This window comes from Leptosomus discolor, chromosome 23 (assembly GCF_034619465.1).
Source record: "Leptosomus discolor isolate bLepDis1 chromosome 23, bLepDis1.hap2, whole genome shotgun sequence".
NCBI classification, from domain to species: domain Eukaryota; kingdom Metazoa; phylum Chordata; class Aves; order Leptosomiformes; family Leptosomidae; genus Leptosomus; species Leptosomus discolor.
In genome coordinates this window covers 6920387-6947442 of record NC_141413.1, presented here as the reverse complement: position 1 = coordinate 6947442, position 27056 = coordinate 6920387, and the positions used below count along the sequence as shown (strand labels likewise).

Genomic DNA, 27056 nt, shown 5'->3' with positions numbered 1-27056 from the left:
TACCGGGCGACATGGGACGGGACCGGGAGGGTGCGGGAAGGGACGGAACGGAGCATGACGAGGTCCAGGGGGTGCGGGGGGGGGGGGGGGGGGGGGCAGGAGCGGGGGCTGCGGGCCGGATCCCCGGCAGCGGCGCAGCCCCGCCGCCCCCCCGGCGCTGGCCCCGCTCCCAGCCCTGCGCCCGGGGCTGCAGGGGCCGAGCTCCGCGCTTGAACCCGCCCCCGCCAGATCTCATTTCCCTAAAAAAAAAAATAAAAAAATAAAAAATAAAAAAAATAAAAACCACACACACAAACCAAAAAAAAAAAAAAAAAAAAAAAAAAGACACAGAGAGAGAGGGAAGGGAAAGGAAAAAAAAAAAAAAAAAGCGAAGAAGGGAAGGAAAGAGGGGAAGAGAGGGAGAAAAAAAAAAAAAAAAAAAAAAAGCCGCCCGCCTCCCCTGCCCGCCCGCTGCCCGCGGAGCCATGGCCGGGCTGCGGACCTGCGGGCTGCTCCTCTGCCTGCTCCTGGCCCGGGCCATGCACTTCCCCGACTACTCCTACGTGCTGGAGGAAGAGGAGGAGGAGGACGCGGAGCCCCTGGACTACAAGGACCCCTGCAAAGCCGGTAGGACCTGGGGGGGGATGCGCGCCGGGGGGCGGCCGGGCAGACAAAGGGGAGCGTAGAAGTGGGGGGGGGGGTGGTGGGGTGTGCGTGTGTTTTGGTGTAAGTGAGGATGAGGAGTGGGAGTGTGCCCAGCACGGCTCCGCACTTCGGGGCTTTGCACGGGGAGGGGGGGAACTTGGCTCCTCTGCCCCGGGCTGGCCCCGGGGGGCTCCCCCGCTGCCCGGGGGTGGGGGGGGGAGCAGCCGCCGGTCCCGCTCGGGGATGCAGCTGGTTGTGCTTAGGGTGGGGAGCGGGCGTTGGGGAGGGGTGTGGGGGGGTGTGTGTGTGTGGGGGGTGCTGGCCCGGAGCCCCGCTTTCTTTCGAGCCAACCTTGGCCGCCCCGGCAGCTGTCAAAAGGCGGTGGGGCAGCCCCCAACCCACCCTACCCCCCCCCACCCCAGCGCCGGGCTGTGCCCCGTGGCTTTCTCCTTCTCTCCCAAACCGCAGCCGGGGAAAACTCGTCCCCCCGGGACCAGCCGGGCTGCAGCCGTCCCGGGACACCCGGGCTAGTCTTAGCCCAAGAGGCGTTGCCCCCCCCCCGGGGTCGGGGTCCCTCTCTGCTGGGTCAAGGGGTTGCTGAGTTGTTCTTCAGCTTTTTGGAAGGGCTGGGAGCAAACTGGGCACAGCGCGGGGGGGAGAGTCTCCATCTTCCAGAGCGGGATAAAGGAGGACGGAAGGTTTGGGGGGGGGGGGGAATGATGGTGGTGGGGGTGGGGAAACTGAGGCACGGGAGGGAGACGCGGGGCTGAAGCACAGAGGCGAGGGTTTGGGTCTGGCGGGGTCCTGGCTGGAGGATCACGTTTCTCTTTAATGGCATTGTCTGCGCTGGAAGGCGGCTGTTGATATAACTCTGTCTACATGAGGGCTTTTTTTCTGGCCAAAAATCCTTCCCTTCCTGCCCTCCCGGGCTGAAACAGCTAGGCTTGCAAAACTGTCCGGGCAGAGCCGGCTGGAGCCTCCGCTCCCGCTTCACCCAGCCGCACACGACAGCTTCGCTCGCTGACGAGCCCAACTCACGAAGGGTGGCTTTGCCAGCAGCCCAGGGACCCCTCCTCACCCTCCTCCCGAGACCCCCATCGCCTCCCCGGGGCCGGCGTGGCGGCTGCTCCCCGCCACCCCCTTCCCCGCCTGCCTTTACGAGCTCCTGATGTGACTAATTTAATTACGGCAGCTCTTCCCCCGGGGTGGCGGGAGGGAGGCGGGGGGGGGGACGGATCAGGCCCTGCCACGCACTGCACGAGCCATGGATTTACCCCCAGTTGGGCTCCACAGGACTGGGATGGCGAGGTCCAGCAGCGGGGGCTGCCCAGCAGCCAGAGCTCCCCCCTCCCCAGCATCCCCCTGACCCATGTGGGGGCTTGTTTTTGTTTTGGGGTGGTGAGTGCCCCCCTCCCGAGCTTCGGGCAGCTCCGGAAACAGCTGAGCACCGAGGCCTCGCTCCCAACGAGGCTACGGGGAGGGGAAGAGGCGGGAGAGGAATTTGGGTTCCTTGGCACAACTCGTGCCAGAGGTACATTGAGGCCACCCGCCCAGGCAGGACGGCTGCCCGCAGCTCGGTGATGCCACCCATCTGCACCGGTGCCAAGGGGCCATCCCCACCGTGGCAGAGGGAAAAAGCCGCCTGTGCCGCTGCAGTCGCTTCCAAGGATGCCAAAACGGGACCGCTGGGAGATCCGGCCCTTGGACCAGCCTCCCAGGGCGGGAGGAATTAGGCCGTGGCCCCAGTTTCCCTTCACCCGGTCAGCAGGATATCCAGGTCTCGGTGCCCAGCGGTGAGGAGAGCAGCCTCCAGGTCGGATCCTGCTTGCATCTCCGGCCGGGAAAAGCAGCCGGCATCGCTCCCACCGCCCCCCCGCTGCGCTGGGGGGAGCAGCTCGGCCGGGGCTGGCTGTGTTTGCAGAGCCTGAGCGAGTTCTAACCAAACATGTCGGGCTTGAGGCTTTGCTTTCAGCTCATCCCAGGGGATGCCGGGGGCCGGGGGGGTTGCTGAGCAATTCGGCCACGGGAGCCGGGACCCCTCGGGTGCCCCCCCGCAGCACCCAGCGAGGGATGCAGCCTGCCTCGCTCCCCACATGCAGCTCCACGGCTACGTTTGGGGGTGCCTGGCTAAACAAGGGGGCTGGCGTGCTTCTGCCACCCACGGCCATGCTGTCACCCTGCTCTCCTCTCGTGGGGAGGGGGACACAGGGGTGCGCAGCTCTGCGGGGCTCATGCAGCCCCGCCGGGGGGAAATCTGCCCTCCTGTGCTATCCGGGGGGGGGGGGGGGGGGGATGTCTCAGCATCTCCTGCCCCCGGGGTGATGGCAGAGCCCTGGGCAGGGGGAACATGGGGTGCATGGATGGGGCTGGGGGCCTGAGCCCCCCTTCCCCGGGCGTACGAGCTTCCCAGCCGTGCCTGGAGCTCTCTGGCTCCGGCTGCCTGGGTTTCACCTAGATTACACTTTCCAGGCGTAGCCAGCGGAGGCTACTGGTTGCAGTCACACTTGTCAAGCTGCCCGAAAATATTTTCCAGCCGTTATATGTCACTTATTCATGCAGGGTAAAAATCCACCCGCGGAGCCGGGGCCGGCGGGAGGCCTGCGGTTCGGGGCTCGGGACAGCACAGAGACCTTGGAAATCTCAGACCGATCCTGGGATCTGCTTTATCTTTGTGTAATCACCCGTTCGGCGAGGCGGCGTGCTCCGGCGGGGGCCGGGTGTGCGACGGCGAGGCCGGGGGGCTTCTCTCGCTCGCCCGCCCCCGTTGCCCTCCCCTTCCCGGTCCCTGGGAAACGCTCCGGCTGCTGATTCACGCCGGCGGGTCGTGGCAAGGGGGGAGATGGCGTTTCCTGAGGCTTTATCCGCCTTCGTGCCGGGGCTGGGAAACACATGGCCGGTGGGACGGGGCAGCCCCGGGGAGCCGTGGCTGGACCCGGGGAGAACAAAGCAACCGGGAGGGATACGGGGGAAGGAGGGAGTATGGCTCACGGGTGGTTTCCCCCCAATTTTTCGTCTTGGCTGCGCCGCAGGGCGTGATTTTGGGGCGAGAACGTGCCCTCCTGGTTGCCTGAGGTCTCCGGCACCACGGTGGGGAGAGAAAACAGCGTCCCACTGCATCCCGCCGAGCTGCGGGGAGCGGGTGTCCCCGTTTTAACCTGGCCAAGGGCTGCAGGAGGGCTGTCGGTCACCGCTGGCCTGTCTACGTGGAGGGGGGCTTTGCATGGCAACTCCCCCTCCGTAGACGTGCAAAAGGCAATGAGAAACCCCCCCACTCATCTCCAGCTGCAGGAGGGTTTAAGCAGCCCGGCCAGGGAGCTGCGAGCAAACTTTGGAAGGAGTTAATCGGTTCCTGGGGAGGGCTGGTGGGGACAGGATTGAGCAATAAAAGCAGGAGGGGGGGGGCATATGTTTGCAGCCAGAGCCCTTGGGCAGATGCACAGAGGTCCGAGAGCCCTTGGGAGCCGGTGCCCCTTGGCAGAGCCGGTGCCGAGCGGCAGGGACGGGCACAGCACCGCTGCCGAGAGCCAGACCTGCCGGGGTGGCCACCCCGTGAGAGCCTGGGTTGCCCCCACGTGTGCTGAGCTGGGTGTCGGGGCGCGTTCCCATCCCCGATGGGCTCCGGTCCCTGTTGGCCTCTGGTCCCCACTCTCGCTCCGCTGCCCCCGGGCTCCCCTCCTCGCAGGGGAACGCGCCGACAACCCCCCTCCCCGCTGCCTCTCTCCCCTTGGCAGAGCAATTTGCAAATATTTTCCTTTCCAGCAGCTCTCCCTTTCACAAAGTGACCGATCATGCTGGCCCGGGCCGTGTTTTCCTCGGCGACCTGGCTTTGGAGAGGGGAGGCAGGGAGAGCCCGCTCTGCACACACAGCTCTGCAGCGCTCCCCCCCCCTCCCTGCTCCTTCCTGGGGGGCTCTGACATGCCTTAGGTTTGGCATCCTCCACGCTTTCTCCTCTGTTTACTGTCACGGAAGAGGAGCAGAAGGAAAATCCTCCCTTGGAGCGATCCAACCATCCCTCCTCCTCCTCCCGACCTGCCCCTGGACATTCATTTGCTGCCCTGTTTATTAGAGCCCAGGCTCCACCGTTGCTTATTTCACGCCGCAACATCGCCCGGCACGGAGCGAGCAAAAGGCTCGGAGCCCCTACCCCAGTGCCCAGGGCTGGGGAGGGAATTTGGCCATGGATACCCAGGGAAGCGGCGGTGGAGATGGGTGCTGGCGGTGGAGACGGGGGCTGCCTCCGCGTGGGATGCGCCTTGCGATGCAGAGGGATGCACAGAGGAGACGGGAGGGGAATTGGGGAGAGGGGTCCTCCCTCTGCCTTCGTGCTGTATTTGAGCGTCTCTGCCTTCCCCTGGGTGCTGCCTTCTGCCCTCACCCTAGGGAGCTGAGGGCAGGGCTGCCGGCGGGAGGGTGCCGGGTGCTGGTACAGCCCTGGCTCTCGCAACGGCACAAGGATGCACCAGCCAGAAAACACCAGGCAGGGGGTCCCGGCTGCCTGCGGGGACAGTGACGGGTAGCAGAGCGGCTGTGTGCCAGGACTGGCTCTTCGCAGTGGGGGGGGGGATCACCTCTTGGTACTGACCGGCTCCGTCCCCCCGTGCCTCAGTTTCCCCACTGGTCACAGAGGGGCCAGGATCTGGCCTGGCTCCCAGCTTGGCCGCCGAAGCTTGAATTCCTGCTTTGTGCCTGCTGCGCTCGTCGGAAGGTGCTTTGGGAAAGCAAATACTCCTCGCTCCGGCGTTTCCAGGCTGGCTGCTCCCTCGCTCCCCGGCTGCCGGCGAGGGGCACCGGCAGAGGGGCTGCACCGCCGCCGGGGGGGGGGGGGGGGGGGGGAGAGGAGGGGGTCCAGCTCTCCGTGTCCCCATCCTGTCCCCGCTGTCCTCGGGCTCTCTGGCAGGCTGTGGGGAGCAGCGGGAGGCCTGGCACCCGGTGGGGACCTCGCAGGAGGCAGCGGGGGGGCTGCTCCCCTTGCCCCGACGGCCCCTGGGATGCTCAGCATCCCTCCGCCTTCGCACCCACGCCTCTGCCCCAGGGGCAGGGCAGACCCTCGAGGTTGGGGGGTTGAGGGGGACACCTCCCCCCCCCCCCCCCCAAGCTCCAGCCGAGCGGGGTGCCCGCTCCTTTCGCCGTGGCCCTGGCGTGTTTTGCCGGGGAGCGGAGCTCGCAGCGGGCGCAGCTGGGCTGGCGTGCGGGGGCGAGGGGGCGGCGCAGGGAGCATTCCTCACATATTTAACGGCTCTGCCGAGCCTGTGCGATGCTGCCCCGGTGACTCCACGGCTTTATGACCCGGCAGCTCGGCTGGAAGCTGGGATGCCCCTATTAAACAGCTCTCCTCCATCCCGCCCCGGCAGATGCCTCCATCCTCGGCCAGGGCAGAGCGGCTCGCTCCCTGCCTCCCTGCACCCTCCAAACCCTCCCCTCGGGTCCCTGCCTCGCACCGGGAGCGATGCTCGTGGCTCGGCATCACACGAGGACTCGCAGCCGCTGGGCTGGAGCTGCTAAGGCGGTGAGGGAAGCCTGGGCTGAGCCTTTGCTCCCGGGCAGGGGATGCTGCCTGCTCTGCCGGAGCCACGGGAGCCCACGGTGCTGCTTCGAGGGTCGGTGGGCGCCGTTCACGGAGGCTCATTTGCCCCAGACTGACCTGGAACATGATCCTGTCCTGTTTATCTGCCGCCCTCCCCTGCCAAGGCTTCCCCGCCGCTCTGTTTGCTTTCCCCTGCTCACCAGAACACCGCGTTCGTGCCCCGGCCTCTTCCCTCGGGTTATTTTTTATTTTTTTAAAATTTTTTTTTTCCTGCCACATGATTCCCAACCTTGGTGGAGTCCGAGGTCAGGCTCATCCCAAAATCCCGGTGATGCTGGAGAGGTCAGGCCCGCAGGTACCCCTCTCCGCTGCTCGCCTCTCCCCGGGGGGTATAAAGGATGCTGAGCAGCTCCTGCATCCCTGGCGTGCCGTGGCAGTGGGGACAGAGGGACCCCGCGGGGACAGCCCCCGAGCCGAGATGCCTGTAGCATCAGGACGGGGTGCTGCAGGGATTGGCCTGGGTCCGCCTAAAAAAACCTTGTTTGTCTAAAGCTTCGGCCCCGGGGGTTACGTCACCGTTCCGAGAACCCGAAAGAAAACACATCGCACAAAAAGTCAAACAACAGCGGAGGGCTGAGCTATCTCCTGGCTTCGGTGTGAGGAAGAGCTCGGTGGGAGCCTCGCCGGCAGGTCCCGAGCCGCTGGTTTGTTTGCTGGGTGGCGGGAGGGACGTGCGTGGCCGGAGACGTGATGCTCCCCTTTTCCCGTTGCTCTCTGGCCGATGGGGAGGATGACGGGGCCATCGTGCCCCTGTGGCCGGTGCCTGCCCTTGGTGCCAGTGCCCCGCTGGCACCGCATCCTCCCCGCTGGCACCGCCGCCGCTCGGACCTTGCCCTCGGTGCCTCAGCGGCCAGCATCGCGCTGAGCAGAGGGCAACCCCTCCCGGGCTGGGGACGGCTTGGGGACACTGGGTCCCCTCTGGGGATGGCTCGGAAGCTGTGCCCCACGGTCTGGGCTTTCTTGGGCACCCAAGTGGCACCATGCCCCGGTGGGGCGAAGGTGCAGGGTGTGGGTGCTGAGAGACGCGACGCCTCGGTGGGCGCTGTCGGCACCCCGGTGAGCACGAAGCCAGGCTGGCATCTCCCTGCTGCAGCCCACCCCGACCTGTGCTCTGCCGAGCCTTGGCAGCCCCTCGCCACCCGCGGCAGGGGGCTGCGACCTCTCCTGCCCCTCGCACGGCACCTCTGCCCCGTGAGGTGTGTGTGTGTCCCCCCCCCCGGCTAGCAGGGGGTCCCCTCCACCTCGGAGGGAGGAGGCTCGCTTGGGCAAGCCGCTGCGGCACGAACTGGGAAGGGACAAGTGGCAGCAGCGTGGCATCGGCACTGACAGAGCCCCCCGCGGGGGTTAACAGAGTCTGGGGGATTTTGGTGAGCAGAGACACACACCCCACCCCACCCCCAAACCACCCCACGTGTCACCGGGGCCGGGGCGCACGGGGAGCCAGCGGGAGGAGGACGGGACCTGAGCCCAAACCAACGTGGAAGTTTCTCAATCCAACGCTTTGGGCTTGTCCCCAGCGTGTCCTTACGGGGATCGCTGGCGGGACACCCCCTCGCCACCACCCCACGGCTCCGATATCCCCTCTGGGAGCAGCCAGTTGCCTTCCCTCCCGGGCTGGGGGTTTTTAGGGGAGCCAAACTGCCTTGCACCGCCTGGGAAACCACCCCCACGTCCCCACGCTCGCCTGCCCGGCTCTCTCACGTATCCCAAATCCCTCACATATGGTTTCTATATCACTTGGCTCTGCCGGCGCTTGCTGGGCTGTAAGCGAGCTTACTTTCCCTTGTCTTTCCATGCAGCTCTTGGCACGGGATGCTCGTCCTTCTCCCTGGTCCTCCCCCGCGCTGCCCGTTCGGACACGTCTCTCCCAGCCCCGGGGAGGGTGCGGGGAGGCCGGGACCGGCTCCTGCCTCTTCTCTGCCCTCAAATTGCAGCCTGGCCGTGCCAGCGGCAGGTCGGTGCCAGGGGAGGTGCCGGCACCAGCTTGTTTGTGCTTCCCTTGGCTTTGCCGCAGGTCTGCTCGCCTCCCCGGGGCTTCCTCTGCTGGGATGTGCCCACCGGCCGGCCGGTGGCGGGGAAAGACCCAAAACGTGGCGTTCTCACCCCAAAACGCTCCACCCCACCGCCGGTGCAGGGTTTGGGCTCAGTGCCATGCAAAGGCACAGGGTCCAGTCAACCTGGGGTGCCCGGGCTGGTCCTCTCGCCCCGTGCCGGTTGTTTTGGACTTGTCGGGGTTATCCTAATTGTCCCGCCTTGCTTCTGTAATTAGTGGCTCTTTGGGGATCCACTTGCTAATTGCTTGGAGCGTGGACTTGGCGCCGCTCTCCATCAACCCCAGGGCTGGTCCAGCCACCCCACTCCCCACCGCTGCCACTTCCCTGCCCTTCCCCAGGGGCTGGCGAGGGTGGAGGGGGGATGCCCAGGACCACCCGTTTGGCTCCAGGTACCCACCAACCCGGCGCGAAACCCAGCTCCACCCCGCGCCGGCCGCATCCAGAGCCTCTGTGCCGGCGCTGGCGTGGCGGCGCGGCATGACCTCAGCCAGCCCTCGTGCTCGGGCCGCGGCGTTTCCGCCAAAGCCGGGTCCCCGGGGGCTCGGCGTCAGCCAAGTGCCGAAGCCGGGAGCCGCGTCCCGCGGCGTTGACTCACGGCGAGGCCGGGAAAGCAGAGAGCATGGCAGGAGGAAGAGGAGGAGGAAGGGTTGCGCGGGGTGACGTCCTCCAGCCCTGTGTCCTCCAGCCCTGTGATTCTGAAGCATCTCTGCACACACACACACACACACCCCCCCCCGGCAGCCATGGCAGAGCGGTGCTGGAGCGGGTCCTGGCCCCGGCAGACGGACGGACAGACGGACGCCCCTCGGCTGGCTCCGTTGCTGCGGGCGCTGGGCGCAGCAGGACCTTCCCGGGCCATATGGCTTCGCTCCGCGGTGGCAGATGACTCAAGAGGTCGTTGGAGCATCCCCGGGGCTGTCGGCGCTTGGGGGGGGGGGCAGGCCGAGGGGGTCCCGAACCCAGCGTTGGGTTTTGCAGAGTGAAAAAAGAAAGCGGTTTTTGCGACACAAATAACCACAGAAACCCTTAAAAAAGTGATGGACCGGGGCTTTATGCGAACCAGATGTCAGCGCGGGGCCGGCTCCAGCTGCGTGGAGAGCCGACACGGTGGCGGGCTGGGGAGCGGGGGGAGCCCGGCCGGCACCACGCTCGCTTTCCCTCCCACCCTCCAGTTGAAGGAAAGAGGGAGGAGGAGGAGGAGGAGGGAGGGCTTGCCTTCCTCTTCAGGCATGGAGGGGCTGGGGTGCAGGGAGCCCAGCCTCAATGGGGTTGGGGGGGTCCCCTGGCAGAGGCGTGAGGGGGCTCACACCTCCTCTTCGCCCCCCCAGCTGCCTTCCTGGGAGACATCGCCCTGGATGAGGAGGACCTGAAGCTCTTCCAGGTGGACCGAGTGGTGGACCTGGCCCGTCACACCGTCACACGCCTGCCCACCAACTCCTCAGGTACCGCCATGGCCCCAACCCTCCCCGTCACCTCCATCCCCGGGGGCTGCCCACACTCATACACACCCCCCCCTCTCCCCACCTCTCCGCAGGCAGCAACGCCACCAGTGCCAACCCACGGCCGGGCCACCAACCGCAGGGCCGGGGCCGGCAACGGGCACGAAGCCGCCGCGCTGCCACGTCCCGGCCGGAGAGAGTGTGGCCGGACGGGGTCATCCCCTACGTGATCAGTGGCAACTTCAGCGGTGAGTGCCGGCGAGCCAGGGGGGGGAAATACTCCACTCCTGGCGTGCCTCGGTTTCCCCACGCCGGGCTGATGGCCCCCTGACACCCCCTCCCGCAGGCAGCCAGCGAGCCATCTTCCGGCAGGCGATGCGGCACTGGGAGAAGCACACTTGTGTCACCTTCCTGGAGCGCAACGACGAGGACAGCTACATCGTTTTCACCTACCGCCCCTGTGGGTAGGTGGGGGGGGGGGGAGGTCCAGGGACCACCCTGCCCCTCGGCTGTGCAAGGAGGGAGCGCGGCGGCTCGTGGCGGGTGCAAATTTGGATGCCTGGCTGTTGTGCCTCGGCGCTGAAATGCCCGCATCGGCGTGCGCGTGGCGCTCACCGCCTGGCCCAGACCCTCTCGGCTTCGTGGAGGGCTGGGGAGCAAAGGGGACCTGGGGTCTGGTCCCTGCAGGTGGTTGTTGGGGGGGGGGGGTGGGTGTCTCGGAGCCACCGAGCTGTGGCGCTTGCCACCACGGGCTGGGGGGGGGGGGGGGGCTGAGGTTGGTGGCGCGGCACCAGCCCGGGCTCGCAGCAGGGCTGAAGCCAAAGGAAACAGGGGTTTGGAAGAGCTCAGCGTCTTCACGCGTCAGGGCACGGCCCCAGCCAAGCAGATGGTGGTTAGGAGGAGGCTTTCCCCTGGAACGGGCTGGGGAAGGCGGGGGTGCTGGTCCGCACCCCCAGGCGGGTGCAAAACCTGAGCACAGGCCGGAGTCCACCCGTGGCGCAGGATGGGCACCCGTGGGAGCAGCAATCCTGGGATGCCGGGGCTGCCTGCGGCCGCGCGGTGCCGTGCCGTGCCAGGCAGCCCAGGGGCAGGAGCCAAGCGCTCCCAGTTTCCCGGCAGAGCTGAGGTGGGAGGCACAGCTCGAGCTCCCCGCGCGGGCAGGGCGGCTGAAGCTCCCAGCCAGCCGAGGCAGCGGGGATGCTTCCCAGATGCTCCACGCCACGCGGGACCGACGCTCCCGGCCTGACTCGGGAAGCACCGGGATGCCCACACCGCGGCGGCATCTCCCCGGAGAGCTGGGGCTCACCCAGGGCCACCCACCTCCCCGCCCAGGTGCTGTTCCTACGTGGGCCGCCGAGGGGGGGGACCCCAGGCCATCTCCATCGGGAAAAACTGTGACAAATTCGGCATCGTGGTGCACGAGCTGGGCCACGTCATTGGGTTTTGGCACGAGCACACGCGCCCCGACCGGGATGACCACGTCTCCATCATCCGGGAGAACATTCAGCCAGGTAGGGAGTAACCTCCTTCCTCCTCTTCCTTCTCTTCCTCCTCTTCCTCCATCCCATGGGATGCTGCCAAAGCCGGGGTCCCCCCTGACGGCGTCCCCGTCCCGCCTGCCTCCACAGGGCAGGAGTACAACTTCTTGAAGATGGAGCCGGAGGAGGTGGAGTCGCTGGGCGAGACGTACGACTTTGACAGCATCATGCACTACGCCAGGAACACCTTCTCCAGGTACGCGGCCGCGGTGGCTCACCCCTGCGTGTCCCCAACCTCCCCCACACCGCCGGGGACAGTGCCGTGGCGTTCCCCAGTGCCGGGGGGGGGACGGGGACGGTGGCATGTTCACAGCTTGGCTCTCACCTCCAGCGGAGCCGCGTCACACGACGTGCCGGGCAGGATGAAGCCCCACAGCGTCCCTTTGCAGGGCAGGGACGGTGCTGTCCCCGCGGTCACCTCCGGCGGGGACACGTCCCCGCTGACTCACCGTCCCGCAGGCTTTAATTAGCCAGGCTGTTTTTAGCATCCTTCCCCTGGCAGCGGGGAGCAGAGCCGGTGCTTTTCCAGCCGCTGCTCAGCCTCATCCCGCTCTCCCCCCCCCCCCCCCAGGGGCATCTTCCTCGACACCATCCTGCCCAAGTACGACGTGAACGGGGTCCGGCCCGCCATCGGCCAGCGCACACGGCTCAGCAAAGGGGACATCGCCCAGGCCCGCAAGCTCTACCGCTGCCCGGGTGAGTGTCACCGGGACGGCGCTGCCGGGGCGGTGTGGCACTGCCGGGGGGGGGGCTGGAGCGGCCGCCGGGGTGGATCAGCCTGGGGTGAGCGAGCACAGGGGGCGTATTTGCCAGGGAACGGCTCTGCCTTCACCCCAAGACTTGACAAAGGAAGCTTGGCGCTGGCTGGATCCGCTGTTTCCAGCGAGAAAACTCTCTTTGGGGTCCCCCTCCCCATCGGCCCCCCCTGCAAGGACGGCGCCAGGTGCTTTTCTGCGTCCAGCGGCGCTTTTCTGGGGTGTTGGTGAGCAGGAGCTGAACGCAAGACCTCTGTGAGCCACGAGGCTCTGCCTGTGTGAGCAAGGGCATCCTCCGCTGCCCTCTCCTCCCACTCTGCCGAGAAAAGAGTGCCCCCCCCAAGAGCAGAGCATCCCCCGAGAGCCTCCTCTGACAGCAGAGCATCCTCCAAGAGCCAAGCATCCTCAGAGACCATCCTCCAAGAGCATCCTCCTGCCCACCCCAACAGCAAGAGGGGTTTGGCTGATGACCACGGTTCCTCCCCGGGGGCCGGTGCAGAGCGAGGGATGCTCAGCACGCGCGTCGGCACCTTGAACGGTGCTGGGGACCACGGCCCGGGAGCGGTGGCGTTGTCCCAGGCGCTGGGGAGGCTGGCATGCGTTCCCCCGGCTGCAGGCACGTGCTCCGGGACTGTACCGGCAACATCTGCAAGGAGTTTGGCTCCCACACGCTCCTGCTTAATTCCAGCAACTAATTAGCAGCCTGGAAGAGGGACGCCTTTGTCAGGGGCCCCAGCAGCCGGTCGTGCTGCGCTCAGGGGCTGCAGGGGAGCAGGGCTGTGAGCACGAGCAGGAAAAGTGATTAGTTTGAAGGAGGAGGGGAAAAAAAAAAAAAAGCCGGAAAAAAGAAGCCAAAAAAAAAAAAACCCCAAGCCCCTCTGCAGCCCAGCTTTCCCTTCCCTTTGTTTCCCCTGTAAAGCAAGGAGGGAAAAAAGGCAGCGAGCCCAGGTTTCAAGCTGCCTTTTTTTTTTTTTTTTTCTTTTTTTTTTAACGTTTCACCTTTCATCTCGTGGTCCTCCCCGAACGGGAGGTGGGGGGGTGGCAGCCTTGGCCCCTCGACAGCCGCAGCCAAGCGCCGTGTGCCGCGGCCGCGGCATCATGTGGCTTCCAGATGGCAACGCTGGGCCGGGTCCAACCACGGCTGCGTCAACCTGCCCGGAGCCCCGGGCGGCAAGCTGGGCCCCCGCGGCGTGGCAAGGCACGGGGGGACACCCGTGGGGTGGCTCGTAGCCCCGGGGCTCGGTGGTCGGGGCGGGGGGGGCGGGGAGGGCACGGTGCTTGCAAGGGGGTAGCAGGGAGCTGGGAGCATCCCCAGCCCCTCTGGTGAGGCTTGGGGCTTTTTGGGGGTGGCCTCCGGGGTTTTTTTGGAGAGCTGGCCTCCGGGTTGGGAATTTGGGTAGTCAAAGTGTGCAGCAGCTGGTCCGAACCCAATGCTGGGGGCTTCCCCGGGGGCAGGGGGGGGGGTCTGACCCTGACTTTCCCCCGCTTCTTCGCAGCCTGCGGGGAGACACTCCAGGACAGCCAGGGCAACTTCTCCTCCCCCGAGTTCCCCAACGGATACTCTGCCCACATGCACTGCGTCTGGAGGATCTCCGTCACCCCCGGAGAGAAGGTATCAGCCGCCGGCGCAGCGCCGAGGGCACCCCCACCTCCTCCCAGACCTCCTCCCCCTCCTTGCCCCATGTTCTCCCCTTTTTTTTTTTTTCGGGGTTGCCCCTAACCCCCCAGCATCCCCCCGCCCGAGTGCCTCGCTGCGGTTCGGGACGGTGCCGGGCATCACCGCAGAGCGGGTCCAGGTGCCATCTGGACCGCTGGCACCCGGCACGGCCGAGCGCCGCGCTCCAGCAGACGGAGACCCCCCCGTGGGGCGCAACGGGGGCTCACCGCACGCTTTTCCACCCCCCGCCCCCCCCCCCCCCCCCCCCCTTCCCAATCTTAGATCATCCTGAACTTCACCACCTTGGACCTCTACCGAAGCCGGCTGTGCTGGTACGACTACGTGGAGGTGAGAGACGGGTTCTGGAGAAAGGCCACGCTGCGAGGTAACCAACCGGGAGCTCTTAGCCCGGCCGGCCGGCACTGCCTGCCCCGCTGCCTGCCTCCTGCCCTCACCTCCTGCCCCCCGGGGGGGCAGGCAGCGGGGTGAGGGGCTCCCCTCTGCCTCTATCCCTGCCCGACTGCCATGCGCCAAAACCCTGGGGCGGGGAGGGGGGGGAGCTGGCCCCAGATGGGTTATTGGGGGGAACGGGGCTCCCAGTTTGCTGGCCCCCACCAGTGAAACCAGCCTGGCTGACCTAGCTGGCCGGCACCTCTCTCCCCAGGGAGACGCCACTATTTTAGTCCCATCCCCGTGAGCTGGATGTTCCCCAAATCCCGGTTGACCCCGCGCTCTGAAATAACCAGTTTCTGTGAAACAGCCAGGAGGGGAGCTGGGGGGGAGAAGCCGCGGGGCGGGGGGACACGCCGGGATGTGGTGGCGAGGAAGAGGAGGGTGCCCAGCCGGCGGCAGCCCAGCACACCTTCATCCCCAGGCAGGTTCTGCGGGAACAAGCTGCCCGAGCCCATCATCTCCACCGACAGCCGCCTCTGGGTTGAGTTTCGGAGCAGCAGCAACTGGGTGGGCAAAGGCTTCTTCGCCGTCTACGAAGGTAGGGGCGGGCGGGGAGGGGGCAGGGGGCTGGCGGGGGGGGTAAGGGGGGGGGGGGGAGCTCAGGCAGCTTCTCCTCCCTTCCAGCCATCTGCGGGGGGGACGTGAAGAAGGACAACGGGCACATCCAGTCCCCCAACTACCCCGATGACTACCGGCCCAGCAAGGTGTGCGTCTGGAAGATCACCGTCTCCGAGGGCTTCCACGTGGGCTTGACCTTCCAGTCCTTCGAGGTGGGCGAGCGGCCCCCGCGCTGTGCCCGTGTCCCCCCCCTTTCCCTGGGGCGTGGGGAAAGGGGAAATCTCCCCGGCAGCCTCCCCCCCGGTCCGACGCACCCCCACGGGACAGGCTTGGGGCTGCAGCGGGGCCGTCGCTGCCCTTGCTCGGCTCCCCACATCCATCTGCGCTGCCTCCGTGCCTCAGTTTCCCCACGCCACAGACTGGCTCCGTTGGCTGGTGGATGCATGGGTGCGAGGGAAGGGGCAGGCAGGGGTGTGGGGGGCGAGGATGGCATCCCCACCCCCCCCTTGCTAATGCACATCTCCCCCCCCAGATCGAGCGGCACGATAGCTGCGCCTACGACTACCTGGAGATCCGGGACGGCAGCAGCGAGTCGAGCAGCCTCATCGGGCGCTACTGCGGCTACGACAAGCCGGACGACATCAAGAGCACCTCCAACAAGCTCTGGATGAAATTCGTCTCCGACGGCTCCATCAACAAGGCGGGTTTCGCCGTCAACTTCTTCAAAGGTAGGAGAAGCGCCGGGACGGGGTGGAGCGGAGTGGGGGGGGGGGGAGACACGACGGGACGCCAGGGGCTTGGGTTTGGGGGGTGCTGGCAGCCCTGCCTGCCCGCTCAGCCCCGCCGCCCCTGCCCAGAGGTGGACGAGTGCTCGCGTCCCAACAACGGCGGCTGCGAGCAGCGCTGCGTCAACACGCTGGGCAGCTACAAGTGCGCCTGCGACCCCGGCTACGAGCTGGCCTCCGACAAGCGCCGCTGTGAGGGTGAGTGGGGGGGGGGTGTGTGTGTGTGTCCCCCGCCATCACCATGTGTCTCCCCCCGCCAGCCCCGTGTGGCATCCCTAACCCCAGGGAGCCCCCGGGGACGTGACGGGCGCTGGGTGCCTCCCACCCTGCAGCCGCCTGCGGAGGTTTCCTCACCAAGCTCAACGGCTCCATCACCAGCCCGGGGTGGCCCAAGGAGTATCCCCCCAACAAGAACTGCATCTGGCAGCTGGTGGCCCCCACCCAGTACCGCATCTCCCTGCAGTTCGACTTCTTCGAGACCGAGGGCAACGACGTGAGTCAGCCGGGGAGCAGCCCCGCGCCGCCGTACGCGCCTCCCCTGGCACCGCGGGCGGCTCGCCGGGCGGCACGGCCGTGCCACCAGCCCCGTGTCGTCCCCCCGCCCCTTGCACCCCGCAGGTCTGCAAGTACGACTTCGTGGAGGTGCGCAGCGGGCTGACCGCCGACTCCAAGCTCCACGGCAAGTTCTGCGGCGCCGAGAAGCCCGACGTCATCACCTCCCAGTACAACAACATGAGGATCGAGTTCAAGTCCGACAACACCGTCTCCAAAAAGGGCTTCAAAGCTCATTTTTTCTCAGGTAGAGCCGCCCGGCCCCGGCACAGGCGTCCCCTGCCCTCCCTCACCGAGCTGACCCTCCCCGCACCCTCGCTAACGCCTGTCCTCGCCCGCGCTTGGGGGTGCAGCCCCCAGTCCCAGCCCGGCGGCAGGGTGATCCTTGGGTCTCTGCCCCGTGGGGTCTGAACTGCCCCCCACCTCCATTTTGCTGCCTCTTGAGGCTCTTCCCCTCTTTTGGGGGAGCGATTGGGTCCGACTTCAGACACAGCGGTGCTCCTGGGGGGTCCCCAAATGGCCCGTGGGTGCTGGGCTCCAGCGGCTGGAGGGCAGGAGATGGGCTCAGCCCTGGAGGGGCCAGCGCTGGGCAGGGGGGGGGAGCAGCTCTATCCCCCCCTCCAAGCCCTGCCGCGGGCCGGGCGCTGCACCCCTCGGGTGATGCTACCGCAGGGAGGGCGGCGATGCCCCGCTCTGCTGCCTGCTGCGCTGCTCTACCCTGCTACGCTGCACGGCCACGGGCTCCCTCCGCTTCCCGGGCAGGGTGCTCCACATCCCGGCCAGCACCGGGACGGCGGGGGGTGTGGGATATCAGCATCCAGCCACCACCACGTCTCAGGTCTCCAGAGTGGTCCCTCCTCCCGAAAAAAAACCCAAAACACAACATTACCTGCTTATCCCTGTGCGTTCTGGGGGTGTCTTTCCTCTCCCGGGCCACCCCGCCGGGAGATGGTGTCATCTTCGGCTGGGTCTTGGTGGGGTGGGCAGGTAGGGATGGGGACACGGAGGCGAAACGCACCGCCGAGCATCACCCGGGGCTGGTCACTGGGCTGGACGCTGCCACGGGACCCTCGTCCAAGAGAGGGTTTCCCCACTCGGCACGGCGCGGTGCCCTGCACATCAGCCCGGCCGCGAGCGACCGACAGCATCTCCTGGGCCAGGCTGGGCTGGACCGGACCAGACCACCGATGCCTTGCACCTCCCGCTGCTTTTTGGCCCTGGCGAGGCCGCTTTCGAGGGGCGGCGTGGCCGCTCGGCTGCGGAGAGCGGCAGGAGCCGGCACCCCCAGGAGCCCTCGGGGTTCCCCGAGGCAGCCCGGCAGCTGGCCGGAGCGGCAGAGACCCGCGGGCCGGGGGTAGAGTATCTTTGCTTTATTTTTTTAATTAAAACGAAGGCAAGTAAGGTGGCCCAGCGGGGCCCAGCCGTCAGGAGCCGGCACCCTCCAGCAAAGCGAGACCTCGGGAAAGCCCAGCGGCCGAGCAGCAGCGGGACCACGGGGCAGCCGGGTGAGTCTCCGCTCGCCACGCTTCGGGGCTCCTTCCCTCTCCCCTTTGCCATCTTCCTCCTCCTCCTGCTGGGATGTGCAGCGGTCCCATGGGAGCTGCCCCTACCCTGGACCACCAAACCTTCTCCTCCGCCTTTCCCCACTCAGGTCTTGGGCTTTCCCGGCAGCAGGACCACGCTGGAGGACTCGGCCACACCGGGGTCCCTCCTCCGGTGTCCCCCCACCCCCACCCCCACCCCCGGGGTCGCTCTCGGCCAGCCCTGGGCGTAGCATCTCCCGTGCGGCTCCTTTTTAGCCGCGGAGGGTCTCTGCGCTCCTTCCCCGCTGCTCCGGACGCAGCCAGCCACCGAGCTCTGCCCCTCGGTGCCACGGGCAGCCTGGCCGCCCAGGCCCCTATTTTCCCCTGGTGAAGATGTGGCCCCTTCCTCTTCCTCCTCCTTCTCCTCCTCCTCCTCCTCCTCCTCCTCCTCGCGGGCCAGGAGGCAGCAGCCGGCTCCGTCGGCTCGCGCGTTAAGGATGCGTTCGCCCGGGGATCTGCCACGGTGTCGGCACCCAGGTATGTGTGTCCCCCCCAACACTCCCCGGCTCTCCCGGTGCTGAGCCCCGGTGCACGGGGCGGGGGGGTGGGGGTGGGGTGTGGGTGTCCGTAGCGGGGTGACAGAGGTGCAGGCGGGGGCTGCGGGGCGGTGAGCAGCCCGGAGCCGTCGGATGCACGCCGGGATAACGGTGAGCGCACGGCCATGCCGGGTGTCGCGGCGAGCAAAGCTGGTTAGAATAAAGGATTGCTAAAGACACCGACCCGGTGGGCTTCTTTCCTCTGCCAACTCTCTCCGCTCTTGTCTCGCCCGCCCAGGCTCCCGCCGTCCTGCCGGCGGGGCGATGCCGCACACGCTCCCCCCCCCCACCCCCCCACCCCCCCGGTGCTGGAGCTGCTCTGAGCCCACCCGGCTCATCCGAAGCCCCTTCCCATCCCCAATCGAGCCTTTCCGCCTCGCTTCCTCTCTCAGACCTAGGAGACGTCAGGTTGAGAGGTGGCCGTGGGGCTTGGGGATGACCCAAGGGGCTGAAGGAGGGGGGGGGGGGGAGGGGGGGCTGGGGCAAGACCCCTCCGCCCCCCTCCCCGTCCTCGCTGCTGCTGCTGGCGCCAGGAGGGATGCTCTTCTCCAGCATCGCTAGGAGCTCGGAGAGGGATGCTCAGGTGGCTGGTGCCCGCTTGCTGCTGGCTTCCCCCTGCTCCCCAAACCGCCGCCCCGTGGGGAGGGGGAGCAAGGAGGGGCGTTGGGCTGGGGAGCAACAATCTGGCCTCCAAGTGGGGGCTTTGGAAGGGGGGGGGGGGGGCGGGGGTCGGCGAGCTCTGGGACGCCGGCGCTAGGGACCTCAGGCAGGTGGTGGGCGTTGGGAGGTAAGTACGGCCAGCCCAGGGGGTCACCTTGCTCCAGGCGAGCCCGAACCCCCTCCACTGCCATTCCCCCCACCTCCCCCAACCTGGACAACCCCCAGGAACCCACCCAAAGCCCATCCTCATCCTCCCGAAGCCAGCCACACCGCCGCCTCCTCCTCCTCCTCCTCCTCCTCTTCTTCTTCCTCCCCACAGAGCCGCTCGCCGCCGAGCCCCGGCTGCACGAGGGGCTCGCGGGGGTCCCCCCTCCACCGCCTGCTTCCCCGGCTGCCGCCCTGCATGCCCCGCCGCCCCCCGCCACCACCGCCCCGCTATCCCATCGCTCCCCCCCTTTTTTCTCCCTCTCTTCTTGCAGAGAAGAAGCAGCAGCTGCAGCCCCCGAAATCTCGCCCTCCTGGCCTGAAGTTTCGCCTGCAGAAGCGGCTGCGGGGTCCCTCCTGAGCTGTGCCGTCCGCTCCACCTTTCTCAGGAACGCCACGGCTCCGAACGCCGTGCGGGAGCACGCCGGGGCTGAGCCGAGCCGAGCCGAGCCGTGCCACCGGCCCCCCGGCAGCCCCTTGCTTGACAGAACTGGTTGTTGGCCTTATTTTTGATTTTTTTTTTTAATAATTTTTATTTTTTCTGCCTTTTTTGGTTTTTTTTTTTGTTTGTTTTTAAGCACCCCCTCCCCATTGTTTTTGTCATTGACCAGCTGACCTTGGTTGGTTGTTTTGTTTTGGTTTGGTTTTTTCCTTTCCCCCCCCCCCCCCCCCCCCAATTTTTACCGTGTCTGTGACATTTCCCTATCGATGAGTAAAGAGGGACTGCCGCGTCCTGGTCTTTCTTGTGCATCTTTGGTTGTCACTGTGTGTTTTTCCGCCTTCCCCGTCCGTCCCGTTAAGCAGGTAATGGTTGTTGTGCCCATGGGAGAGGAGGACCCATCCCCACCACCCGTGGGGGGCTGCCCCGGCTCGGGCGAGGGATGGCGGATCTGCTTGCTGCTGGCCGCGGGCGCTTGCTTGGCTGGGCGCTCCCCAGAGGGCAGCGGCGTGGGGCTGGGCACCGGCACGCACCGGGCAGGATTGTGCCGTGCCGGGATGGCCGGTGATGCGGGGAGGGGAGGGGGGGGGCGGGGGGGGGGGGGCGGGGGGGAACATTCCCACCCCGCTCAGCCGCTGTCCCTCTGCTCTCTCGGCAGACAAGGACGAGTGCTCCAAGAACAACGGGGGCTGCCAGCACGAGTGCCTCAACTCCTTCGGCAGCTACGAGTGCCAGTGCCGCAGCGGCTTCGTGCTGCACGACAACCAGCACGACTGCAAGGAAGGTGGGTCCGCGACCCAGACCACCCCCCTCCACCACATCCCCCCCACCCCCCCCCCACCCCCCCATCCCCAAATCCATGACCTCCCCGTTGTCCCCGCAGCTGGCTGCGACCATAAGGTGACAGCCATCTCGGGGACCATCACCAGCCCTAACTGGCCCGATAAATACCCCAGCAAGAAGGAGTGTACCTGGGCCATCACCACCACGCCAGGGCACCGCGTCAAGCTGGTAGGGATGGCGGGGAAAGGGGAGGGAAGATGACCAGGGGGGTGGGCAGCACTGGGGTCCGAGCCCCGCTGAGCGCCGGCGGCTGGGCCGTCACCTCCGCAGACCTTCTCGGAGCTGGACGTGGAGGCGCAGCAGGAATGTGCCTACGACCACCTGGAGATCTACGACGGCAAAGATGCCAAAGCCCCCGCGCTCGGCCGCTTCTGCGGAGCCAAAGAGCCCGAGCCCCTCCTCTCCTCGGGCAACAAGATGTTCCTCAAGTTCGTCTCCGACAACTCCGTCCAGAAGAAGGGCTTTGAGGCCACCCACACCACAGGTACCACCGTGGGGCTGGGGAAACTTGCTTAGGGTGATGGGGGGGGGGGGATAGTCCGTGGAGGCTCCTAAACCCACCCCCCGCTGCCGGCTTCTCCCCGCAGTGTGCGGGGGCCAGGTCCGGGCCGAGGTGAAGACCAAGGACTTGTATTCGCACGCGCAATTCGGGGATAACAACTACCCGGGGGGCTCGGACTGCGAGTGGGTGATCATGGCCGAGGAGGGCTACGGCGTGGAGCTCATCTTCCGGACCTTCGAGATCGAGGAGGAAGCCGACTGCGGCTACGACTACATGGAGCTCTTCGACGGCTACGACGGGACGGCCCCGCGCCTCGGCCGCTTCTGCGGCTCCGGGGTGAGCTGGGAGCGATGGGGCGGGAGCGGCAGGGTGGGTCAAGGCAAGGGCGGCGGGGGGGAGAGGTGCGAGGCTGCAGGGGCGGTGGGTGAAGCGGAGCCGAGGCGGGAGCGGTGCGGAGAAATCCCCGAGGCGGCGGATTTGGGGTTGTGCGTGGGATTGCAAGGATTTTGCACGCTCCCCCCTTCCCCATCGCAAATCCCACCCCCTCCCACCACGCTCGCGCATCCCGGGGATGCTCGTGGTCCTGAGCTCCCCTCTCCCTCGCCCCGGCAGCCCCCCGAGGAGGTCTACTCGGCCGGAGATTCGGTGATGATCCGCTTCCACTCGGACGACACCATCAACAAGAAGGGTTTCCACCTTCGCTACACCAGCACCAAGTTCCAGGACACGCTGCACACGAGGAAATGAGGGTTGGGGGGTCCCGGCCCCCCACCCAGCGGGCAGGGGAGGAGGAGGAGGAGGAGGAGGAGGAGGAGGAGGAGGAGGAGGAGGAGGAGGAGGAGGAGGAGGAGGAGGAGGAGGAGGGCAGGGAGGAAGCAAGCGGGGAGCGCTGCCCCGCACAGACTGCACGGAGGAGCACACAGCCAACCTCAGCACTCAAAGACACGCTCGCACGGGGCCCCGGGGCTCGGGCGCCCGCGGGCACAAGGGCAGAAAGGGGAGGGGGGGTCCCTTCTGCCAGCAGCTGCCCCCCCCCCACCCCCTGGTGCTGGGGGGGGGGGGGCTGAGAGGGACCCACTCCCCCTTCCTCACCCCGGCCGAGCCAGCCCAGCTCTCTGAATGTACAAACCAGTAACCGGGAAGAGCCCAACACACAGAAGGTGCTGTCTCTCTCTTGTACCCATGAAATAAATACCCTTGTACTTGGAGGGGGGGCAGCCCCAGCCTCTTTGCTTCCACCCCAGCCTCCCCCCCCCGCCCCCTCCAAGGAGAACGGCACCCAAAAACCGGGGCTGGAGCGGGGTGGGGAGAGCACGCCAGCCCCCTGCGGCAGTGTCCCCGCATCGTCCGGGGGGCTCCCGGAGTTCAAGGAGCAGTCGGGTGATTGCAATTCGCTTCTGCCCTGGGGAGGGAGAGGCTGGGTGGTCTCCCAGAGGCTCAGCAGTGGGTGCTGGGCGCTGGGCGCTGGGCGCTGGGCTCTGTCCCTGCAGGGAGACACCTCCTCTCGCCTGGGAGCTCTACTTGGGGCAGCTCCGCAGGTAGGTGCTCACCCCACGCCTCCGTTCGGCGCCGTACCTCAGCCAGAAGAGCATCCCAGCCGAGCCCACGCATCGCCCCGTCGCGAGTCCCCGTCCCCCAGTGGGTGCCACGTGCCGCGGCCACCACGTGCCGCAGCCACCGCCGGCTCCAGCCGCGGCCGTCCGCCCGCGCCCGCCGCAAAACCCGGCGGCAGATGGCCGGTGGGCTGCGGCACGGGGGCCCCCGCGCCCGCCTCGTGCTCCCTCGTGCCTCGGCACCGCGGTGGCTGCGGCTCCTTCATCCCGGGGCCGCTGCGGGTTGTCCCCGATGGGGCGACGGGGGGGGGATGCTCCTCGCTCCCCGTTCGCAGCGGGGAGGCTTTGGGGGGGCGTGCGAGGGTGGCAAAAACACTGCCTGGGCAAGGGCTGGGGTGCACCGGGGTGGGCCGTGCCCAGGCGGGACGGTGATGGGCGCCGTGGTTTCTCATCGAGAAGAGTTTGCAGCCCTGGGGATGGGCGAAGAGGTGGCAAACCCAGGCTTCGGTGGCCGTCGCGGGCCTGGCAAGGGTCGCAGGGCGCCGGTGGCGGTGGTCTCGCTACCGCAGCATCCCGCCGTGCCACCTTGGTGTGTCGTTCCCCCCCCCCACCCTAACCCTGTCCCCCCACCTCCCTGAGCCGGATCAGGGTCTGGATCCACTTCCCCAGGTCCCGGTGGGGACACAGAGGCGCGTGACACGGCCGGTGGCGACCGCACAGAGTTTATTGACACACCGCCAGCACAGCACAGGGATGCTCGGGGAGGGGGGACGGGGGGGGGGGGGCGGGGGGGGGCAGGAGCGGGGGTGGGGGGGGGGTTGTTCTCTTCTACCGTTACAGCGTGCATCGGGTACACAGAGACGGGGAGGGGGCAGCCCACGGGGGCCAGCACGCAAGCGCCATGCTGCCGACGGCTCATGCGGGGGGGGGGGGGGGGGGGGGCGGCGGAGGTGGGGGACAGGGGGTGGGGGTGGGGGGGGTTTTGGCTCCGCTCCCCAACCCTGGCTCCTCCGTCCGCCTTCCTGGGCCACGGGGGGCCGGGGGATTCGGGCGGCACAGCCAGGGCTGGAGCGGAGAGCGGACACGGCACAGCGCTGCACGACACTGGGGGGGGGCACGCCGCGGCGTCCCCCACACCACTGCGGACCGAAGCGGCGCTGGTGGGAGCGGGGGGTCCCTGCCCGAGCACCCCCTCCTTCCCCAGCAGCAAACCCGAGGGGGGGGGGGGGGGGTGCTGTGCTTCCAGCCTCTCCGTCGAACCCCCTGGGGTGACCAGGGAGCCCCAGTCCCGGTTGGTAGGGCCGGGGCTCCCCGGGAGCTGTGCCGCCGGCGGAAGGTTGGGGGGACGCGGGGAGGGGGCCACACCGGAGGGGGAAAGGGGTCCCGCAGCGGCTGCGCGGCAAAGGGCAGAGCGCGGGGCTCACGCCAGCGAGGATGATGCTGGTCGGCCAGTCCAAGAGACGAAGGCTTCCTCCCTCGGGGCGCAGAGGGGCACGATGGGCTCTGCCTCCACGCCGGGCGAGCCTCCCGCCGGCTCCTTCCCACGGGCGACGTCGCTATTTCCACCCGCCGGGTCCCCCGCACCCATCCGGGTCCTCCGCCCAGCAGCGTCCGTGGGAGAAGCCCCCGCGGTGGGCACCCGTCCCCCTCCCCGGCCCTGCCCGCCTCCCGCCCTTAGCGCCCCACGCTGATGTTGCACGTCTTGCAGCTGGGGTCCTTTTTGGCGTTGGCGGTGGAGAGGCTCATCAGCTGGTGCCCGCTGATCTCCCCCAGCACGCCGAGGCTGAGGTCCACCGGCTCGGTGTATATGACCTCCAGGATGCTGTCCTGGGCATGGCGGTACACCAGCTCGCCCTCCTCCACGCAGCACGTCAGGAACTTGTTGGAGGAAATGTCCAGTTGGGGTAGACGCTCCCGGCAGAAGAGGTCCCCCGAGGAACCCTTGGGTGCCAGGACCAGGACGACGTAGTGGTAGGCGGTGTACATGCAGTAGAAGTCCGCGAAGTAGAGGTTGGTGTTGGGGTTGAAGAGGCGCTGGGCCGGGATCTGGAAACGGTAACGACCGTAGGGCGAGTCCTGCGGGGGCTGCCCGGTGTTGAACTCGGTGTTGCAGCTGAAGAAGATGCCGTGCAGCATCCCGCTGGTGGGCGAACCGTGGCTGCCGCTGTTGTCCTTCAGCGACGGCTTCATCACGTTCCCGCAGTGCATCCTGCGTGATGGGGAACCGGGGCGAGGACGAGGAGGAGGACGAGGAGGAGGAGGGACATACACACACACACACGGAGGTAGGGTCAGGGGACGCGGGCCCGGCGAGGACCGGGGTGGCCCCGGGGAGGGGAGTGGTGGACGGGGGTACCTGACGTGCTGGAAATACTCCTTGTGCTGGTTGCGGTAGAAGACGGAGAAGCGCAGCATGCGGCCGGCGATCAGCTCGGCTTTCTCCTGCAGCTGGGCCAGGTGCTCCTTGGCATAGTCTGGGGACAGGGATGGGGACATCAGGGCGTCTCCATCCCCCCCCCCCCGCCTCCCCTTGGCAGCCCATCCCTGCCCGCCGCTCCCGCTCCCCACACCTCCTGCCTCCCACTCAGCAGCTGCCGCTCCAACCGGCCGGGCTTGTGCAAGCTCGACGGCGTCGCCCCCGTCCCTCCCGGTTCCCGGCCACACCGGCTCGGCCACCCCCTCCAAAACCACGCTCACCCCCGGTACAAAACTCCACCGTCTCGCTCCAGCCGGACACCAGGTACTCGCCGTCGCTTTGCTTCACCGCCGTCTGCACCGCCACGCTGTACTCGGTGCGGGGGCTCAGGAACCAGTGGCCCCGCACCGTCATGGGCAGCGGCACCGCCTTGGCCACCAGTTTGGTGGGGACGTCCTGGGCCGAAGGGGTGAGGGTCAGGCAGGGACCGGCATCCCCCCGCCACCGCCCCGCATCGCTGCCCACCCGATGCTGCCGGGTACCGCGCCGGTGCCTCTGCCGGGGTTTGCCTGGCACCGAGACACCCCCAAAGCAGCGTGCTGCCCCCAATTCGCCGGCACCGGCAGCTCTCCCTCCTCCCCGGCTGCTTGCACCGTCCCCAAACACCTCCCAGCAAAGCTGCTGCTGGGATGGGGGCACAGGGTCCTCCCTGGGGGGGGGGGGGGGGGTGTGTCTCTTGGGGACCCCCTGCTCCCGGTGGCATCTCGAGGTGTCAATAGGCCACCGAGCACTGCAGTGCAGAGCCGTTTCTGTGGCAACAGCGGATGCTGAAGTCGGGAGACACAGGGGAAAAAAAAAATAAAAAAATAAAACCCACCCCCCCCCCACCCCCCCTTATTATTGGGGAGGAGAAAAAAAATAATGTTAAACATTAAATAGCATCACCCTGGCAACCGCGCTGCTAAAATCATCCTGAATTAGTGACTCGCATCCAGGGGGAGGGGGAGCGCGAGCGGTTTGCAGCTCCGCTCCCCCACGGGGGCTCGGGGGGAGGTGTCGGTCACACCCCGGTCCCCATCCCGGGTCCCCATCCCGGTCCCCTTCGCCAGCTGCGGCCCGTGGGGAGATTTGACCCCAAATCAGGGCGGGAATGGGCTCTGACCCTGTTTTCCCCCTCCAAAACCCGCTCTTCTCTCCCTGGGCAGGGCAGGGTGGGGGTCCCCCCACCTCTCCCCCCCAATCCCCGGCTCACCCGATGCTTGAACTTGTTGGAGTTCTTGTTCTCCTTCTTGTTGAGGTCGATGAAGTAGTGGGTGACCCTCTCCAGGTCCCCCTTCTCCATGGCCCAGGAGATGCGGAAAGAATCGCAAGTGATGTTGTTGATCTCGATATTTTTGGGGGTGGAAAGTAGCTCCATGGCCGGGGGCGCTGAGCTCCTGCGGGGCAGAGCAAGGGTGGGGTAGGGGGGGTTGCTGAGCCCCGGCGTGGGCACCCACTGCCCACGGCAGCAGTTGCCAGGCGGGCAACCGCCCGCGCCGGTGGGCCCCCCGCGGCGGAGCAGATGGCACCAGGGTGGAAAAGCGGCCGGCAGCCAGGAATAGGCAACGCAGGCAGGAGCAGGCAGCGGGATGCCGGGAACAAGCCCGTTTCGGGGAAAAGCGGCTGCGCGGGAGCACCGGGACGCCGCGGGGCCCCCGGCTCGACGCCAACGGGGTGTTTCGGGGTTTGCTCAACACCGGGGTGGGGAAAAGAAAAACAAGGGGAGCGGAGGGAGTGCTGGGAGAGGGGAGGGCGGCCACGCGGGCGGCTGGCACTGGAAAAGCTGGATCCGCCTTTGCGCTGGCCCACGGCCGCTCCGTGCCTCAGTTTCCCCCCCTCCCATGGAAGCCGCTCTGCGGGGTGGGCGCACGGGGGAGCTTTGCACCCCGGGGTGGGGGGATGCGTGGGCGCAGCGGAGGCCGTCGGTGGTAGCGGGGCGTGGGGTGCGCCGAGGAGGTGGGGAGGGCGCCCCCCGCCCTGGTACGGGGAGCAGCGGTGTGGCGGTGGGCGCCCACCCGAGCCGTGGCACCGTGGGGCTGCCAACTCGCCCGCCGCCCCCCCACCCCACGTGCAGGGGCGTGCGCCCACGGCGGCTCACACACGCGTGCCCACGGCCGCCCACGCCAAGGCTCTCGTCCTCGCCCCCCGCCCCCCCCCCAGCCCCCCCCGCGTGGCATCGCCACCACCGCCACCGGTGCCAGCACCCCTCGGCACCCACGGGCGCACCCGACCCACGCGTGGGCACCCGTGGGCGCGCTCCCACGGCCACCCACGGGCCGCG

At 67.6% G+C, this 27056-nt stretch overlaps 2 protein-coding genes across 3 annotated transcripts; one reads left to right on the top strand and one right to left on the bottom strand.

Annotated features, from left to right (window-relative positions):
• Positions 1 to 464: 464 nt before the first annotated feature.
• Positions 465 to 21514, top strand: BMP1 (bone morphogenetic protein 1). 2 transcript variants are annotated; one of them, XM_086477012.1, is made up of 20 exons: positions 465 to 606; positions 9592 to 9705; positions 9798 to 9950; positions 10049 to 10166; positions 11035 to 11213; positions 11331 to 11436; positions 11812 to 11936; positions 13492 to 13607; positions 13935 to 14037; positions 14527 to 14643; positions 14730 to 14875; positions 15196 to 15391; positions 15521 to 15646; positions 15781 to 15941; positions 16067 to 16247; positions 20081 to 20206; positions 20306 to 20433; positions 20536 to 20749; positions 20853 to 21103; positions 21380 to 21514. In XM_086477012.1, exons 1-20 carry the CDS (start codon positions 465 to 467, stop codon positions 21512 to 21514), a joined length of 2937 nt encoding a protein of 978 aa, XP_086333138.1. The 2 variants fall into 2 exon arrangements, with proteins under 2 accessions (XP_086333138.1, XP_086333136.1); XM_086477010.1 differs by having other exon boundaries at positions 9592 to 9750.
• Positions 21515 to 23994: 2480 nt separating this feature from the next.
• PHYHIP (phytanoyl-CoA 2-hydroxylase interacting protein) lies at positions 23995 to 26153 on the bottom strand. Its single transcript, XM_086477183.1, has 4 exons — positions 25989 to 26153; positions 25018 to 25192; positions 24677 to 24794; positions 23995 to 24529 (listed from the first exon to the last, which is right to left on the bottom strand). Exons 1-4 carry the CDS (start codon positions 26151 to 26153, stop codon positions 23995 to 23997), a joined length of 993 nt encoding a protein of 330 aa, XP_086333309.1.
• Positions 26154 to 27056: the final 903 nt, after the last annotated feature.